At 54.3% G+C, this 17,786-nt stretch overlaps 1 protein-coding gene and 1 long non-coding RNA gene across 5 annotated transcripts in view; one reads left to right on the forward strand and one right to left on the reverse strand.

Moving 5' to 3' along the window:
- Window positions 1-17,786, reverse strand: part of ASCC2 (activating signal cointegrator 1 complex subunit 2) — a 38,315-nt gene that overhangs the window by 10,075 nt on the left and 10,454 nt on the right. For all 4 annotated transcript variants that reach the window (XM_074206303.1, XM_074206302.1, XM_074206304.1 and 1 more), the window contains exons 3-15: window positions 14,839-14,997; window positions 13,609-13,779; window positions 13,181-13,310; window positions 10,275-10,342; window positions 9,669-9,779; window positions 7,065-7,177; window positions 6,493-6,567; window positions 5,000-5,107; window positions 4,412-4,480; window positions 3,874-3,948; window positions 2,928-3,111; window positions 1,990-2,207; window positions 142-261 (exon numbers count right to left, since the gene is read on the reverse strand). In XM_074206303.1, the coding sequence (XP_074062404.1) occupies window positions 142-261; window positions 1,990-2,207; window positions 2,928-3,111; window positions 3,874-3,948; window positions 4,412-4,480; window positions 5,000-5,107; window positions 6,493-6,567; window positions 7,065-7,177; window positions 9,669-9,779; window positions 10,275-10,342; window positions 13,181-13,310; window positions 13,609-13,779; window positions 14,839-14,997 (1,601 nt within the window). The remainder of the gene's footprint in view (window positions 1-141; window positions 262-1,989; window positions 2,208-2,927; window positions 3,112-3,873; window positions 3,949-4,411; window positions 4,481-4,999; window positions 5,108-6,492; window positions 6,568-7,064; window positions 7,178-9,668; window positions 9,780-10,274; window positions 10,343-13,180; window positions 13,311-13,608; window positions 13,780-14,838; window positions 14,998-17,786) is intronic.
- LOC141501891 (uncharacterized) lies at window positions 3,424-10,329 on the forward strand. The gene is made up of 6 exons (XR_012472328.1): window positions 3,424-3,739; window positions 3,842-4,108; window positions 4,426-5,866; window positions 6,426-7,217; window positions 8,538-9,231; window positions 9,714-10,329. It is a non-coding gene; the product is annotated as an uncharacterized LOC141501891 (long non-coding RNA).

A 17,786-nucleotide genomic window follows, 5' to 3' on the forward strand; every position in this document is an offset into this window, starting at 1 on the left:
CCTCAGAAGCGCAGGACAAGAGGCTTCCCAAAGGTCCCGTAGGAATTATTAGGCAGATGTGGGGCTCAGGAGGAGGAGCAGATGCTACCTCCTGGGGCTTGAGGGATTGTGTCAGGCTCAGACCTGAGCAGCCACACTCACCTCCTGCCCTTCTGCACACGTGACAGGTCCACGATGTCTCTGCTGAACACGTCAAACTCATCATTCTGGAAAACGTTATGGCGAGAACTGACCAGCGGGGTTGGGGCCGGCTGCCTCTGCCTGGGGGGGGGGGGGGAGAGAGAGAGAGTACAGCCTCAGGAGGTGGCCGTGGTGAGCCAGGGCCTGGCAGTCCAGCGGCCCTGGCCCAGACAATGGTGCCACAACCCAGGCACGAGGGGTGGGAGGCAGACAAAGGGCCAAGGAGGAAGGAAGAGTCTGAGGGCCATCCCCAGCAAGAGGGGCTAACCCCCAAATAGAGGCCCACCCTCTCACCTGGCTTCCCGAGGAGTCTAGGGATCTGCCAGTGGCCCTGGGCCAAAGTCAGGTTCATCACCAGAGACTTGGCCATGCAGTGAGGAGTTTCTTTTGACCACAGCTACCAACCCACCCTGATGAAAGCAGGCTTAAAATATTTTTCTAGAACTTTCAAGAGATCATAAAACCCCAAGGCTTGGAGATGAAGGAACACCTAGGGCCTAGTTTGCCATAGGCCCTCGTTAACCCTGGAGACTGCACCCCAGGTTAGGAAAGTGGGCAAAGCCACACAGTGGACCCCCATCTTCCTTCTGGAACAGGACCTTTGGATTTAGATCATTTAATGGGAGGCCTCTGGGTATGTGTGGCACAGGGACAAAGGGAGAGAGCTGATCAGAGATAGACAGTCTGTAGGGGCCTGGGCTTGGCAGACCAGAGTCACAGATTTAGAGCTGGAGGGGATGTGTAGGGCAGTCCTCCCATCTGACACCCCCATTTACTGCTTCAATGAGACAGTTCACTCCAGGTCACAAAGGTAGTGAGCCGCAGACTGGCCCCCAGGATGGAGGATTGGAGCCCCGCTCCTCAGGCTCCCAAGTTGCTCCTGCTCCTGCTGCTGTCCGTGGTTTGGGGCTCACACATGTTGGGTCCAGGGAAGGGTAACCACCGTAGCCTTCACTTACTTACTGGCCTCCCACATGGGGGTGGGCAGGCACTGTCTACCTCTTGGGTCTGGAGCCCGAGCTCAGGGAAAGTAGAAGGGAAACCCAGCTCAAGAACATGGTGGGGGAGCTCTGAGGGGTCGGAGCCCAGGCAGCACCCCACCACCATACCCATTTTGGAGATGAAGCTGAGGCCCCAGGGCTCCCTGAACCCGGGCTTGGGAATCGCTCCCCTCAGTTCTGTAGAATGGTTCTCCTCTGACATTCCTTCCAGCCTCAGTTCTCCACCCTCAGGAATAACCCCACCCATTGTGTTGTCCTATCTGGGCATCAACATCCCCAGGGCTGGGGAAAGCTGCAGACCCAATGAACCCATGTGCCAATGGTGCCCTGAGAACATGAGCCGAGGCAAGCCGGCCCCCTTCCCAGTCCTCAATTTCTCCACCCTGGCTCGAATGCTCTTGTTCTTTTCTGTGTCCTGGACCCTTCTGCTGTTGGCTGAGACTCAGGGACCCCTCAACTGTCACCTAAAGCCTCAGGACCTCTTCTCAGAATCCTGACTTGTAATTCCCAACACAAACTACATAAGACAACAGAGGAAACCGATGCAATGAAAATCCACTTCTCCACATACTGGAAGGCCCAGCCTAGCTGGTCTCTGAGCTCTGATGCCCATGACGGATCTGAGGATTCCCAACCATATGGCAGGGAAGCCGCAGGGAACCAACACCAAGGGGGCCTTCAGACCTGGGCAAGGCACTGCCCAGGCTCCCATCCCTCATAGCTCACCCACCACATTCTTGAGCTTGCTTTCCCTTCTTCCTGCTCTCTTCCCATCCCCAGGACCCTGGGGCCCCCCTCCCACACACACCTGTTCAGGCTGCGGTCCAGACTGCTTAGCGCTGGAGCTAGCCTCTCCTCCAGGATGTTGTTGATCACCTGCTCAGCACTGTACCCATAGTGCTCCAGGCAGGCCAGGATAAAGCCCTCCCCTAGGTCTGGCAGAAGGTCCTTCACCTGGGAGATCAGGGATTCCAGCTCCACACCAGAGATGTGGGGGGTAGGCACAGCGGCTGCTGCCCCAGGGCACTGCGGGATAACCAAAGGTGTGAGACACCAGCTGGGGGGCAAGAAGACTGGGCCCAAATCCTGTCTCAGCCACTGGTAGCTGGGCAACCCAGGGTCAAGCCAATCCACTTTCTTGGGCCTCAGTTCCCTCAACTGTAAAATGAGGACTTGTCACTGGCAACCTCCCAGGATGGAATCCATCATCCCATAACCCTCTGGAGCTAACCCCAAATCCCGGGGCCTTGCAACTGGTCCCCTCCTGCCCTCCATCAGTACACTGGAATGACAGGACCATTCAGAAAGGCCTCTCTACGGCCATCTGGTCCTGGTTCCTGGAAGCCCAATAGAGCTGGGTCACTGCAGAACCAGGAGATTTGGGAGATGGCCAACACTTGCCCTGCAGGGGTTGGGAAATGACAGGGAATGGCTTCAGCTGCCTCTTGGAAACCTCTCTTCTCTGGGTCTCAGTTTCCCCCCTATCATTAGGAGGAAGAGCCTCAATGAGCCTTAGATGCATAATCCAACGATCCTGCGTGATGTCCCCTGGGTGAGCCTCAGTCTCTTCATCTCTAAAATGGACTTGCTGGCCTCTATGGTCTCTTTGCATCCTCGTTCTACAATCTCATGATTTTGGGGGGGGCCCAGTTTCCTCCTCTGTAAAAAGAAGGGGGGGTCCCTAAAGATCCTGCAAAGGGAAAGGAGCAGAGCCCCAAGGAAGGACCTTCCCAGCTTCCCACCCACCTCCTCTTCCTCGTCATCCGATTTCAGTCCTGTCGGGGCTGCCCCAGACCCTGGTTGTGGGGCCAGGGCCTGATCGGAAGCCTGGGATGGTGGAGAGTCCTTGACTGTGGACACTTTCCTCCTGTCCACCCCTTCCCAGGCACTCTCCACAGCCTGGAGGATGTAGGCAGTCCGAGTCTCATCCCTGCATGTATTTGTTAAGGACATCTGGCTTCTCCAGTCCCAGGGCCTAGGGGCTTGTGCCCTCTCCCTAGGCAGCCAAGTGGCTCAGCAGACAGAGCCATGAACTAGGAGTCAGGGAGACCTGAGGTCAAATTCTGCCTGTGTGATTTGGACAAATTGCTTAATCTGTTTGCCTCATTTCTTCATCTGCAAAATGGGGATAACACCTCCTAGCTCAAATCAGATCCCATATGGTGAGAACTCTGCAATCTCTAAAGCACTGTGCTCACAATGCCTATTATTATCCTTCAGTTCACAAAGGGTTATAACATTCCAAGGAAATGGGCAGAAATCTGAGCCATGTTGGGAATGTTGCAGGAGGAATGGCTGTCAGGCAATTAGGAAGCCAGCCAGCAGTGGGGAGCCAAGACAAACCCCCCATTACGGCTGAGTCGGGGGGACTGTGGCGGAGTAGACATGAGACATCTGCTCCTCCCTCTCCGTCCCGCTGCCAGGGAAGGGCCATGCTGGAAGATAGAAGCCAGCGCAGCACATTCTTCTCTGCCCAAACCGCCAAGGGCTGGCCGTTGGACAGGGTATCGCCCCAGCCAGAGGCCATGGGGCCATGCTGTCGGCTCTAGCCCAACGAGGTAGGTCACTGGCCACTCATCGTCCTCGGGTACACAGCTCCCACGCTGGTGGGCGGCAGGAGTCAGCTAGCCCTCTGCACGGCCCCCGGTCTTGTTCCCCAGGGACAACCCTCCTGGCAGCTGGTAAAGGATACAAGGCCGAAGACGCCTGCTGCAGCAAACTCACATCATCTGCTACGGGGAAGAGCTCGTCATAATCTCGGAGAAATCTGCCAAGTGAGCAGGAAGGCAGGAAGATGGTCACCACCACGTAAACCTGGTGGGGGGGGGCCTCCGAGAGATCCCAAGTCATCCCCCCTCCCCATGTCCACCGAGAGGACTCCCTTCTGATCATGGAAAAGTCATTCCAGGAAACAGAAGAGATCAGAGGTCAGCTGGGTCCAGCCCCGTTCTAGCCATCAGTAATTAATGATAACAGTCATCACTTCTATATTTTCAAGTTTGCAAAACACTTTGTAAAGAGCTCATTTGATCCTCCCAACACCTCTGGGAGGGGATGCTATTTTCCCCATTTTACTGATGAGCAACCTGAGGCAGACGGGGGGAAGTGACTTGCCCAGTTACCTAGCTAGGAAGTGTCTGAGGCTGGATTGGAACTCGGGCCTTGAGGGCTCCAGACCTGGCATTCCCTCCACCGGCCCACTTGTGCCCAGGCCTGGCCCCCACACTCACCTCTTCTCCTGCAGCACTGAGCTGAAGAGTTGAAGGAAATCCTCAATAAAGGCCTGGATGTTGTCACAGCTGCACAGGGAGAGTAGGATGCACCTGAGACCCGCCTGCTGTCACCATGCAGGACCCTGGCCTTGCCACATCCCACTGTCACCCCCCCGCCCGAGTCACCAACTAAAACAAGGGATCATAGGCAGGCGGGGGGGAAATGCCATTGGCCTGTGCTCTTGGTCACTGCCATGGGGGAGGAAGGGAAAGGGATGGAGATGACCAAAGGAGCCGCTGAGGGCCTTGAGCCCGGGGCTCACTGGCAAGAAGGCCTTGGCTGCTCCCTGGCTTCATTCCTCAGACCACTGATCATGTGCAGAATGTGTTCCTTCCAACCCCACCCCTCCAACCTGATGATGGCGTTCTCATGCTTCAGCCCCTCTTTTCTCCAGATACCCCCAGCCCGGTCCCTCCTTTTCCCTGACCCAGCTCTCTCCTTTCACCATCTCGTGCTCGGGGCACCCAAGATGGGCATTTCCTGTCCCGACTGGCCTGGGAGTAGCTCAAGGGCCAGAGCACCCTGCATGGATGCCAAGGTGGTACCTGCTTTCTAAGATGGGGAGGAGGCAGATCTGGTTAATGAGGATGTGAAAAACTTCCACCAATTTCTTTCGGGAATGGGAAAGCCTCTGCCACAGGGCAGCAAGCAACCTGGAAGGAAGGAGGAAGAACACGGAGGTGTGGGAAGACTTTCCAGGATGGATACACAGGGAAGCAAACAGAACCAGGGAGATGAGACACAAAGATGACCACAATGGAATTGGAAAGATTAAAAACAAACAACTGAAACAGATGCGGCTAAATCCAAATGACCAAGCCTGACCCCAAAGGGGAGCAGAGGTGGAGGCCCATGGGTGAGGAGCACTGCACATAACATCAGGCTTTTATAACCTATAGGAGGTTTTCTCAACTGGTTTTCTCTTTTTATTCTTTGTTATAAGGGATGACTCTGTATTGAGAACTATACCTGATGAGAAAACAAAAGGTTGGCATGTTAGAAGAACAGAAATGAGGACAAAAAAACAAGATGGTGGGACGAAAGACAGGAGGTTGCTAAGCCCAAGTGTTAGTGCCTGGGTCCTTCCACACTGGCACCTGCCCCACCTGCCCCTCCCTGTCTGAGTTTGGCTGAGGGAGGAGAGCCAGCAGCACCGTGCTTGGGCCTCACTGGGGGTTGGGAGCACCCCCCAGCTCCAGGGGCTTCCCAGGGACTCCTCCTGTCTAGACAGGGCTCCCCAGTGCTGGCCTCTGGCTAAGGAGAATGGCTCCCCACTGACAGGAGGCCCAGGGAGGAAAAGGGACTCTGCAGAGGTGATCAAACCCAGCCCGAGGGGATACCTGGAGAGGAGAGTGAAGAGGAAGGAGGCCAGAGCCTGACTCCAAGGCCGAGATGTGTCCAGAGGCTCTGAGGTGTGCTGTGGACAGAGCGGGGCGCTTGGGGGAGACCTGGCCACGAGTCCCTGCTCAGGCCCTTACTGGCTCTGAGACCTTACTTCTCCTTTACAAATGACCCACGGTCATTCACGATGGGGGTCAGGGGGAGGGAGTTGGGGTGGGAGAAGGAAGGGGAGGGAAGGGAAGCCCGAGGAAGCTGAGCGCAGGGAGAGATGACCTTGGGAGTCCGGCTAGCAGGACCAGCTCCACCATCCATTCCCAGGCAGCCCCTCACCCTCCCCACCCACTGTGTTCTTAATCTCTAACAGAAAGGCTCTGGCTGAGGAGTACCAGGGCAATATGGGTTTCTATTGGAATCTGGAGTCAGAGAGAGGCCCTGAGTTCAAATTCCAGCCGGGGTTTGAGCCCGGCTCTCACCAGCAGGGTGACCTTTCCCCTCACTTGGCCTCAGTTTCCACCTCCATAAAATGAGGGGGTGGAATGCCTCCAAGATTCCTTCGGGGTCCAATACAGTTTTATGACCTAGCCAAGGGGCAGGTGGTCAGCCCCTTAGCCTCACCCTTGCTGAACTCAGGGGGCTCACGTGAGATGCAGAAGGAAGGAGCGCCTGGGTACCCCACCAGCAGGGTGGTCATCCTTACTTGCTATCCTCCTGCCTCCTCTTCTTGATGGCGGATTCCAGCTCAGGAACTGATGCCTCATAAAAGGAAGCCAGTCTGTGGAGGGCACAGGCAGGGCAAGGATGGGCACCTGCTCACCCAGCTAGTGCCCCGCATACAGTCCCAGCATCCAGCAAGAACCCCAAGGTGAGGGAGGCTAAAATCCAACCCTCCTCCAGAAGGCAAGGGGGAAGGGTTTATCAATTAATCAACCAATCAATTAACCCCACATCTCTCCCTAGTCCCTCTTCCCTCCATTTCTTGCCTCCTAGCTTGCACAGAGAGTCACATAGCAAACAAAGGTGGGGGACTCTGCAGCTCCCCAGGTCACATCCCCCTGCCTGGGTTGGCTTCCTAACTGCCCACCAGGGAGGATGGTCTGAAGGGTGCCAAGGTTGGGTTCTGAGCTCCTAGGCCCAGACAGAACACCACCATGCCAGGCAGATAGGAGAGCCAAGAAAACAGAGCAGTCCTGGGCAAAGGGCTGCCCCTGAGGCTGCCCCTTGGACCTGGAGAGCCAAGCAGAGGAAGCCCCAGGGCCCCTACCACCCTACCTGCAGCAAAAGTCATGCCTTTGGAAGGTCTGGCAAGCCAACGGGAAGACATCCAAAAAGGCCCAGAGGGTGGTCGCAGTATCACACAAGTAAAGAACCACGTCTTTCAATTCCTGGCACCAGAGGAGAACATGGCATTAGCCCCCCACAAGGGTAAGAAGCCAGTCTGAGTTCTACCAAGAAGACTGGGGACCCCTACTGGGGCCTCCAGACAGACCAATGTACTGGGGGAGGCAGAAGACTGGGGGAGGAGTCTCAAATTCACCATGAACAACTTTTAGGGCCCTTGGACAAGTCACTTTGAATCTAGAGGAGGTGGGGTTCATTCAAATCCTGGTTCCAAAATCTTGGCTTATGGAATCCTCAAATCAGATTTGGACTCCAATGTGGATCAGTCAGCATTTCCTGGGCTCTTACAGCTCCCCAGTCACATGCTAGCCACGAAGGATCCAGAGAATTGCCTAAGTCTCCCCTCACGGAGCTTCCAGTCTAAGTGGGCGTGTAGCCTGAGGCTGAACACAAATTCTATGACACCCCCCCCCACCATCAGTCACCTCATCTCTCTGAGCATCGTTTCCCCATAATAATGCTAATGCTGGAAAGGCAAAAAGACCTAGCTGACGGAGGGGCAGCCTAGTCTAAGGGCCCCAGGCAACTTTCCAAGGTGAAAAATGGCCCACCAGTCTAAGCCCTGGGGGTACAAGAAGACAGTCCAATAGGGACAACAATATGCCAACAAACAGAGATAAAGCAAGCTAGGTCCAGGGTAACTAGGAAACACATAGCAGAGGGCAAGGCCCTGGAATTAACAAAGACTGGGGACGGAAGGGGGATTTTCGTTGGGACCTAAAGGAAGCCGGGAGGTCAGTCACGAGAACAGAGGGGAGAGATCATTTCAGGTCTGGGGAAGAGACTAGAGAGTGTGCCTGGGTCAAGGAGTGTGAGTTGAGGAGTGAGGTGTAAGAGGGCTGGGAAGGAAAGGTCAGGCTAGGAAGAGCTTTTAAGGGCCAACAAAGCATTTGTATTTGATCCTAGAGGCCATGGGAGTTACTGAGTAGGAGAATGACATGGTGAGATCTGCATTTTAAGCAAATCTCTTTGGTGGCCAGAGAGGATGGACTAGACTGGGGAAAGACTAGAGACAAGTAGATCCTCCCCCACCCCTGACAAACACCGCAACCATCCAAGTGGGAGGGGTAAGGGGCTGCACCAGGGTCAGAAAGAAATAAGAGCCTATAGGAGAAATACTACAGGGATGATGTCATTGGGCCTTGGTGCCATATTGGATCTGGCAGGTGAGAGAGAGGGAAGAATCCAGGATGACCCCTGGGGTACTGGGAGGAGGAGGAGGTACCCTGCCCAGTAATTGGGAAAGGTAGCAGCTGGGGAGGATTTGGGGGGAAATCACAGCTCCAGAGTCCAGTACCTGGATACAGTAGGCACTTAATAAATACTTCACTGATTTCTTTCCAGGCTCAGTTCACCTGTCCCTTTCCTTCCTGAGGCCTTTCCTGACCCTGTCCATCACTGCAGAGCTCTCTGGTATCTCTCATATTCTTACCAGTCTCCCCCAAAAGAATGTATGTTCCTTCAAGGCAAGGAATGTTTCTTCTGTTAAGCTCTGTATTCCCAGCATACAGTTGGTATTTATTAAATGTGTGCTGATTGACTCATTTCCATAAAACACAGAGGTAGCAGCAAAGGTGAGTTATCCTACTAGTGACGTGGGGACAACAGCAGCCGTGAGACCTTGGCTAAGTCCTTTCTCCTCCAACAGAACTAAACAGAAGGCTCAGATAAGATGCCTCAAGGGGCACGAGGTTAGTCCTTTTGACGTGCGCCAGGCTGTGACCCAACAAGGAGTGACACAGGAGAAGCTGCTAAGGGATATCAACAGAGAAAGGCCCGAGTGACCAAGAAGCGAGACCAGCCAGCATGGAGGGATGGAGGGACCGGCAGGCACGCCTAGGGAATGAAGCGAAGAGACCCTCTGCCTCTCCCTGACACAGCCACTCACAGGATGTGGCTGCTATCTGCCCCGCTGAAGGGAATCCCCATATGTCCATTAGCCTCAGACATTCATCCACCTTGCCACCCCAGCGGTTAAGTGCACAGGAAAGTCTTATGGAGGGAGTCTATCCCCTTGCTTGGTTATCAGCCTTGTGAGGTGTGCACTGCCTTATTTTACATGGGAATGAAGGAGAGATAGGGATGGGAAGGGGATATGGTGGGGGAAGGAGGAGAGAAAAGAGGGAGAAACAGAGACAAAGGAAGAGAAAGGCCAGGAGAGGGGGAGAGGGGGAGAGAGAGAGAGAGAGAGGGAGGGAGGGAGGGAGAGAGAGGAGGAAAGGAAAAGGAAAGAGAAAGGGGGGAGAGAGGGAGAGAAACAGAGACAGGGAAGGGGAGGAGCAAAGAGGGGGAGAGGGGAAGGGAGAGACAGATGAAGGGGGAAAGGGAGAGAGAAGGAGGGGCAGAGAGGGGGAAGGAAAGGCAAGGGGGGGAGAGAGAGAAGAAGGGGAAAGGGGAAAAAGGGGGAGGAGGAGGAGAGAGCAATCTTTCAGAGTCTAAAGAAGGCACTGGCCAGAAGGGGGCCAGGGAGCTCACCTGGAGAGGCATGACACTGGGGGTGATCCTCACTTTCTCTTCCAGTCTCTGGGGCTCAGTGGAGGCCCCTTCACTCTGCAGGCCACACTGCTGGAGGATATTGCTGAAAACCTGAGGAAGAAGAGGCCATGGAGAGTGCCCCCCATCAGCCCAGGAAGAGCAGCCCAGACCCTCAGGACCTCAGAAGACCCTTAGGTCCATCTCCCTATTCTACAGAGGAGAAAACTGAGACCCAGAGAGTGAAGTGACCCACCTATAAATTACCCAGATCTAGGATTTGAGTTCTGACCTTGGGACTCCACCTGCCCCTCTGGGACCCCGGCGGCTCATGCCGCACTGGGCCTGATGGGAGAACGCTGGGACGGTCACACAAGCTGCCTGGCACCGTGGGCCCTGGGTCTGGCCCTGTGGGCCCTGGGTCTGGCCCTGAGTAGGAGGAAAGGGCTTTCTGATCAAGCCCTGGTTTGTGCTGGGGAGGGTGACCACCCGGCAGATGCCCCAGCATTTGGAGGAATGCGGCCACTGGCAGAAGTGGGCTCCAAGGCCCCCTCCCCATCCCCCACAGCCTCCTCCCTGCCTGTGCCCCCTAGGAAGCAGAGCCAATACCTGAAGGATAGTGGGCACAGTTTCATCCAGATCACTGTAATAACTTGACTGCTGAATAAAGATGTTTTCTACAAGAAGGGAGGGGGAAATGGCTGTCAGTGTTCTCCGGGGCCTTCATGCCTACCTCTATATGGGGCCACAGGTTTCCACTGGCTCACCTGGTCCAGCATGTGGGCCTGGGAATCCCCCCATAAACACTCACCAGATAGACTGTTTGGGGCCCTGGAGGCCTAGAGCCCCTGGCCCTGTGGGTGTGCTCAGCCAGTTAGCCCCTCCCAAGTCCCTCCAGTGACCATCAAGGCAGCCTTGCCCCAACACTCCCAGAGAGGGAGCCCAATTGACCCCATGCCCAGCACATGTCTGAAAAATAAGCAGATATGATCGCTTGGGGCCACCCCCATGCCCTCTTAACAAGGGGGAGTGAACCTCCTTGCCCTGGCTTTAGAATCTGACCCTGAGGCCAAGCCTAGCAAGAGAGGGCTTAGGGAGTGAGGGAGTAAGAGAGAGAGCCAGCAGGGATGAAATGGTCTTGGGAACACTTCCCAGAAGTCTCAGTTCCCCTCTCCAAAGGCTGCCCATGAGTAGATGGGGGCACCAGCAGTGGTGGACCTAGAATCACATGTTCAAGTGGCCCAAGAGGCCCAAGAGGGAGCAGGACAAGACAAATCCCAGAAGACTGGGGAGCGAGAAGAGCCCATGGGCAGAGGATGCAGTGATGTCATCAGGGCTGGCCGGGCCCAGGGCAGGAAAGGCCCCGGGCCATTCTGACTTTCTCTGACCTTGAGTGGCTCAGGCCCTGGGATTCAGTCTGGGGAGCAGTGGCAGTAGCCCCCCCAATCTGCTGCGGGGATGCTTTGGGAATGACCGAGGGAACAGGCCCTGGATGCCGGATGAATAAGCCACAGCTGCAGGAGCTGAGGACAGATGCCAGCAACGTTCTGGGGGGACCTCTGGAGCCGAAGCCTGTTCAGACATCCCCAGCTGCCTCCCTGTCCCCACAAGGTCTGGCACGCAGTGTGTATCTAATGAATGGGGGTGGTGCTCATGTCAGCACTCCTGGCTCTGCCACTCCTCATCTTGGGAAATCTCTCGACCTCCAAGTCTCTGTTTCTCTATTTGTACCATGGGCAGCAGGGCACCTTACAGGGGCAGGTATGACCACAAAGACACTGGCCTGACAGACTAAGGAGTGGCTAACAAGCGAGGCCTCTGACTCAGCAAGACCAGGAGTAGTGTCCTGTCTCTGACATAGTCTGGTTGAGTGACTCTGGCCAAGTCACTTCCCATCTGTGTTGGATGGCTAAGACCCAAAAAGGGCTGACAGCCCAGAAGGAAATCACAGACCTTGAAGAATGACAGGGTGAGGAGAGGGAGCAGGATGCAGAGCATTGGTCTCCCACAGGGCCTTGGCCCCTACTCCCTGCACGGCCTTGGAAATCACCCTCTAAGACTCTTCATGAGTTGGCATCAGGGGACTTCTACATCCCACAGGTCCAGGCCCAGCCATCCCCTTATTAATCTGAGTGCATCACCACGCCTCTCCTGTCTGTGTCTAATGAAGAAAGGGCACCAGCTTGACGAATGATACCAGCAGCCGCACTCTGCACATAAATTTCTTGTCTAGATTTGCCAAGTGCTCAGACAAATCTGATCCTGACTCAAGGCTGAGAGATGGATGAAGACCTGGGGAAACTGAGGCACAGAGAGCTGCAGGGTCCTGCCTGGGGTGGCCCTCTAGTGTCAAGTGGGATCTGAACCTAGGACCTTTCAGGGCCACATACAGGATTCTGCCTGCACCTCACTGATGCTCAAGCTCTGTCTACCACGGCTTCTGCTCTCTGGGTCTCGCCCCATCTTCTGAACATCAGGGCTGAGTCACTGGAGGCTCCACCAGCAGTTACACTAATAATCGGGTTGTGTTCCTGTTTTTAAGATGGAAGAGCCTCCCAGATGGCTGCCACCTGAAAGTCCCTAACCCCTTTCCCCCAAGCAGCCAAATAAAGAACCTCAAGACAGAGTCGAGCCTTAGGGTGTCCTGAGCCCCTGTGCACAATCTCCCCTGGAAGGCTACAAAGATCCCATTAACCTCTGGACTTCTGCAAGGGAAGGAAGAGCTTTGGCCAAGCTCCATCGGCTGAGGGGTCTGCTCTCCATAAAGCCTCTGATGACACCGGTGGCCCAAGAGCACCCAATTCCCCACCATGCCTCCCCTCCAGACCCAGGAGATGGGGCTTCCTCCTTTCCTCCACTCCCCTCTTGGGTGGCTCTCTTTACTGATGATCTTCCTCCCATCCTGTTTTCCCAGGACCTCCCCCCACCCAAGAGAAGGATCAACTTCCATCCTCTTTAGAGACCCTTAGATAGCAGTGATGAAGTCTAAAATCAGAAGGGAGCTCAGAGGGCATCCAGGCTGGTCCCTGAGTGGTTTCTTCCCTAGAAGTTTCTGATGCCAATGAAATCACAGCTCCAGCAAGGGTGCTGAAGTCAGTGGCCCATGGCCACATAGCCAGATAGAAGAGCTGGGGCCTTGGAAGTGGCTCTTCCTAACTCTGCCCAATACCCCATGCTGCTCCTAAAGCACTACATGCCAGTCAGGGCTTCCCTTTAATGTCAAGCACCCAAAAGGGGATGGGGGGAAGGAGGCACTAGACCCCTGATCCCTTTGGAATAGAGCATTCCCACACAAGGAAATGCAAACCAGCCGTTGCCTCCCAAATGAGAGTCTACTGAGTGGCCTGGACCTTGCTGAAGCTCATGAACCCAGATCTCCCTGACTTTGAGGCCAGCTCTCTATACCTGCCTGCCTCCAACTCAGGGGTCTGCAGGCCCTGGAAGCCTGGGGCATCCTCTGGCCTCTGGCGGCCCCTCCCCTGCACCCAGCCCCATTCTTCCTTGTCTTTACTAACCGATCATCTTCTGGAGCAGAGGCCCATTGCCCTTTCCGAAAAGCACACACAAGTCCAGCATCTTTGGGATGTCAAAGAGGAAGTTATTATAGAGGATTTCTCCAAAAGCACACGGGGAAATGAAGTGATCCTACAGGGGAAAGGGAAAAAGGCTCAATGATCAGAGAAAGGTCAGAACCATGCCTTCCCTGATGTCTGCAGCTAAGAGGCCCCTCGCTTCCACTGATGAATCCTCAGGGAGTGAAGCCAGCCTGGCAAAAGCCAGATAACCAAGAGCTGACCCAGATTTGTTCCTGCCCAACAAATGCCCAGAAGAAAGGCCAGGGAGAGACAAAGGGGAACCTGAGATGGTCCGAGCCTTTGTGCCCAGGCATCCCGGGGTGGCTCAGCTGACAGGCCTGCCAGGGAAGAAGGGACAACACACTCACTTTGGATTCTTTGTGTGTGGACATACGAAGGAAGGTGAGGAAGACGCTGCGATGAAGGCGCTGCTCCATCTCGCTGACCTCTGAGGGGGGTGTGGCCAGCTCATCAAACTTGCGGGGGGCATAGCGCAGGTAAGAGTCCAGGCACTTCTGCAAGGTCTCATCGAAAATCACCTGCTCAGGGACCAAGATGAAAGGAGAGGGCTGAGCACACAGCACCCTTGCCTAAGTCTGGGGGCTGGAGTAGACTGGGTGCCAAGTGACCCTTCTGCCCTGTTCAAGGATGCTGTGAGCCCCAGGAGGCTTGGTTGGCCAGGCTCAGGTGAGGAATAGAGCAGAAAGGGCTGGATGTGGGAACAGAGGAAGATCAGGGCTTGAGTTTAGCCTCAGGCTCCTGTTAGCAGACCCAGGCAACCTTCTGAGACTGTAGGAGGTGTATGGTGGAGGGAAGTCCCTTCTCCTGTGAAATCACAGGGTGGGTCCCAAATGGGGAAACTATCCATCTTCTGCTATGAGGATTGAATGAAATAATGTATGCAAAGACCTCTATAAGTGTCAGCTAATATTAAGAAGACCACACATTTAGAATGGGAAAGACCCTCAAGGGTTACCTACCTAATCCAACCCCCTCATTTTAAAAATGCCCCGAAAAGTCAGGTGACTTGTCCAAGGTCACCCAGGTAGTACGTAGCAGAGGCCAGATCTGAACCTGGGTCCTTGGATTCAAGCCCAGCCCTCCTCATAGTGCACCATGCTGCCTTCCTGGATGATTTACTTAGAAAACCCTAGAGAATCAACCACGAGATTAACTGAGACAAATAGAATCTTCAATAAAAGCATCAAGATAGAAAATAACATGGAAAACATTAGCATTACTGATTAGTTTTATCATTATGACTTGTGAGACACAATAATCCCTACTGTAATTTGCTGCTTAATGTTCAACACATGTGTGGAATTAAAATACCACCTGGAAAAACCCTCACAATTTCTACATTCTCTAAGAAATCCAGGACCTGGCCCAGAAGCAGGGAAAGGGAAGGAAGCTCTGCTGTGCCCGGGTGCTGGAAACCTCTTTATAAATGTGACCTCATTGGATCCTGGAGGAAACTGAGGCCCACAGAGGGCAAGTGAGATGGTCAGGGTCATTGAGCCTCTACATCTCTCTGAATGCAGAGCCCATGCTCTCCCAAGGGGTGCCACCAGTGCCTCAGCCCTGGTGTGGGTTGTTACCTGGCACCAAAACTTCTTGTGGGGCAGGGCCAGCAGCCAGTCGAGGTCATCAGCGATGAAACCGGCCCGTTCCAGGTACTCATCTACCCGTGCAGTGGTGCTGTCTGCAGGTGGGGGCTTGTATAGCACAAAACAACGGTCGGCCTTCTGGTCTGGATGCTGGGGGGGGGGGTCAAAAAAAACCACAAGGAACCATGAGGGAGGTTAGTCGGGGAGAATGTTCACGGGCCCTTCACCTGCTTTGACCTGATGCTCAGCTCAGTCCCACCAGGAGGGATCCAGCTAAGGGGACCATCCTCTGTTTGAGCCTCAAGTCTTGGGCCTGACCTGCCCTGCTGGTGAGAAAAGTGAGCACATTACCCTCTACTCCCTAAGGAAAGAGGGGGTTGCTTTCTTTAGTGGGGAGGATGAGGCCACAGAGGCAGAGACAAGGATAGAGCTGGGGAGCGGTTGCCAAAACAAGGTCCCACCCAGCTGGACCCACAACAGCCTTTCTCCATATCCATCCTATGTCATCTGCCCTAACTCTTCAGGTCTAAGATGAGCGAAGCCCTGAGCAAGTGATTTCACAGATCTATTGCCAAAAATATTCCTCCCAGAGAGGAACTGTCCAACTTCATTTCTCATTAAAGGCATCAACACACAGAGAGTTGGCCTCAGGGACTAATGAGTCTGTTGACCCATACCCACTAGGATCCCCCAAACTACCATTCCTGACCTGGGAGACTCTGGGCTCTGCCAGAAGTTCCCCACTGTCTCCTGAGGCAGTCAGGGTCACTTTCCTTTGGGGGAGTCTAGATAGGCAGCCCTCATCTCCCACTATTCTCAGTTCTGCCCTCTGAGACCAAGAAGCTCTGGCCTGATCTTCCTTCCTCATACCAGCTGCCAGGTTTCCCCAAGTCTTCTCTTCCAGTCTAAGCACGGCCATTTTCTGGAACTAGTCCTTCCCTCTGGCCCATGTGTGGGTAGGAGGCAGCATGGTGTTGTGAGTTGAGAGGCAGAGGGTCTGAGTTTGGATCCCACTTTCTTCCTCTCTTTCAGCCTCAGTTTTATCCTTTGTAAAATCTCTTCTGGTTCTGGAGCTGGGATTCCCTGATGGGCTGTGAGACCCTTCCATTCTCCTTCACTTTGACTCATTTCACTCATGTGCACTTTCTCTCACCAGGGATACTTTCCCCTGGTGCACCCCCAGACTTATTATCAAAGAGGCAATTTCAGAAAGGCTCTGGCTCAGGCACCAGTGGCAACCATTGACATGGGTCCACTCAGAAAAAGGTTGTGCTTTCCCAGGGACCAGGATAAAATGAGCTGCCCTGGGAGCAAAGGCCAAAGGAGTCCCCCCAGAAGGAGGAGGAAGGCTCCCAAAGTATTTCAGGGCCCTGGGGAAGTCAGCAGGCCTGGAAAGCAAGAGTGATGATGGCTATCATTAAGGAAACCGTCCTGTCCACTCCTGAGAGAACTGCCCAGTCAAGGGGGGGCATTACGTGCCTCACAGATCTGATCTCTACTGTCAATGTGGGCACTGGACATGAGCAAATATATTCAGAGGATTCTGGGTCTGAAGCTTCAATGGCCCCCTGGAATCGTCTTGGCCAGCTCCCTTATTTTGAGGAAAATGAGGCCATGAGGCAAGCCCACTCCCTGTTCTTCCTAACTAGTCTCCTTTCATAGGCTCCTAAGTAGACAGTCAGCTCCTTGAGGACAGGGATCCTGTGTTCCCCATCTCATAACCCGCAACATCCTTTCACCGCTACATCTGATGCTTTGGGCTCTCTTAATAAAGACTCGCTGCTCTGTCCTGTCCTTCCCCTCCCACAGCAATGGTTTAGATGCTAGAAATGAGCTCTTCCAACCTCAGTGAAGTATGAATCAGAGAAAGGGCAGAAAGAGCTCAGACCCAGGATGCAACGATGCTGTCCCAGCACCAGATTCAATAACAGGGAAGCCTGGAGAGACAGCAAACAAGCCTGGGAAACCTCAGATGAATTCAGGTTCTTTGCATGTGACTAGCCATCTCCCACCTTCAAGCATTTGCTTGGAGTACAGTTGCAGCCCTGCCTCCTCACCTCCCCATTCCTTCTAGAGGCCCCCCAGAGAAGGTATCTCTGGTTACTTTGGACTCACTTCTCTGTCTCTTTCTCTGGACCCATGTTACCTCTCCCAGTAGAAGGTGAGCTCTCTGAAAGCAGGGCTGATTTCTCTTGGGCACAATGCCTGGTTCAAAGCCAGCATGCACCTAAATGCTGGTTGACTGAAATGAGCAGAGCCAAAGAACAAAGCATGTGACTAAAACAGGGGCTTGAGGGCCGAGGAGGCAGAGGTGGGGGCCCACAAGGGCAAAAAGGGGCCTGCGCCACATCACATCACTGGTCTGGGTCGAGGCCTGTCTTTGTTATGAGAGAAGATTTGCCTCTGTGGCAGGCCCCTACCCCAAAATGCCCACCATGGAAAAGCTATCACAGGATGATCAGATGACGCTAGAGGGCAGAAAACTGGAATCAAGCCCTGCTTCCTGATCCTTTCCCAAATGTGCTCCTGGGGATTGGTTGGACAGTCCACAGGAAGCCGGGCCCCTGCCTGCCTCTTTCAGGGGGTCCTCCCAGGACTTATCTCCCCAGCACAATGACTCAATGTGCTCACAATCTCCCTATTCTTTGGGTGAACTCTGGGACACCCCCAGTCCAGCAGGTTCAAAGGGATTCTGGCCTCCCAGGTGACATTCCTGTGGACATGAGATGGTCCTGGGCTGAAACTCAAACACCAGCCTGGAATCAAACCTCTCACTTGAGGCTGTCCAGGAGCCAAGGTGCTCACAGGGTCAATTCCTTCAGGCTCTCTGGTCTTGTCATTCTGCACATGAGCCCACAGAATGGGTCTGTGACTGAACATGACTGAAATGTGGGCCACTGCTAAGAAAAACTCTTCCATTTTCTAGCCAAACTGGCCCA

This window comes from Macrotis lagotis, chromosome X, assembly GCF_037893015.1.
Source record: "Macrotis lagotis isolate mMagLag1 chromosome X, bilby.v1.9.chrom.fasta, whole genome shotgun sequence".
In the NCBI taxonomy this organism is placed as follows: Eukaryota; Metazoa; Chordata; class Mammalia; order Peramelemorphia; family Peramelidae; genus Macrotis; species Macrotis lagotis.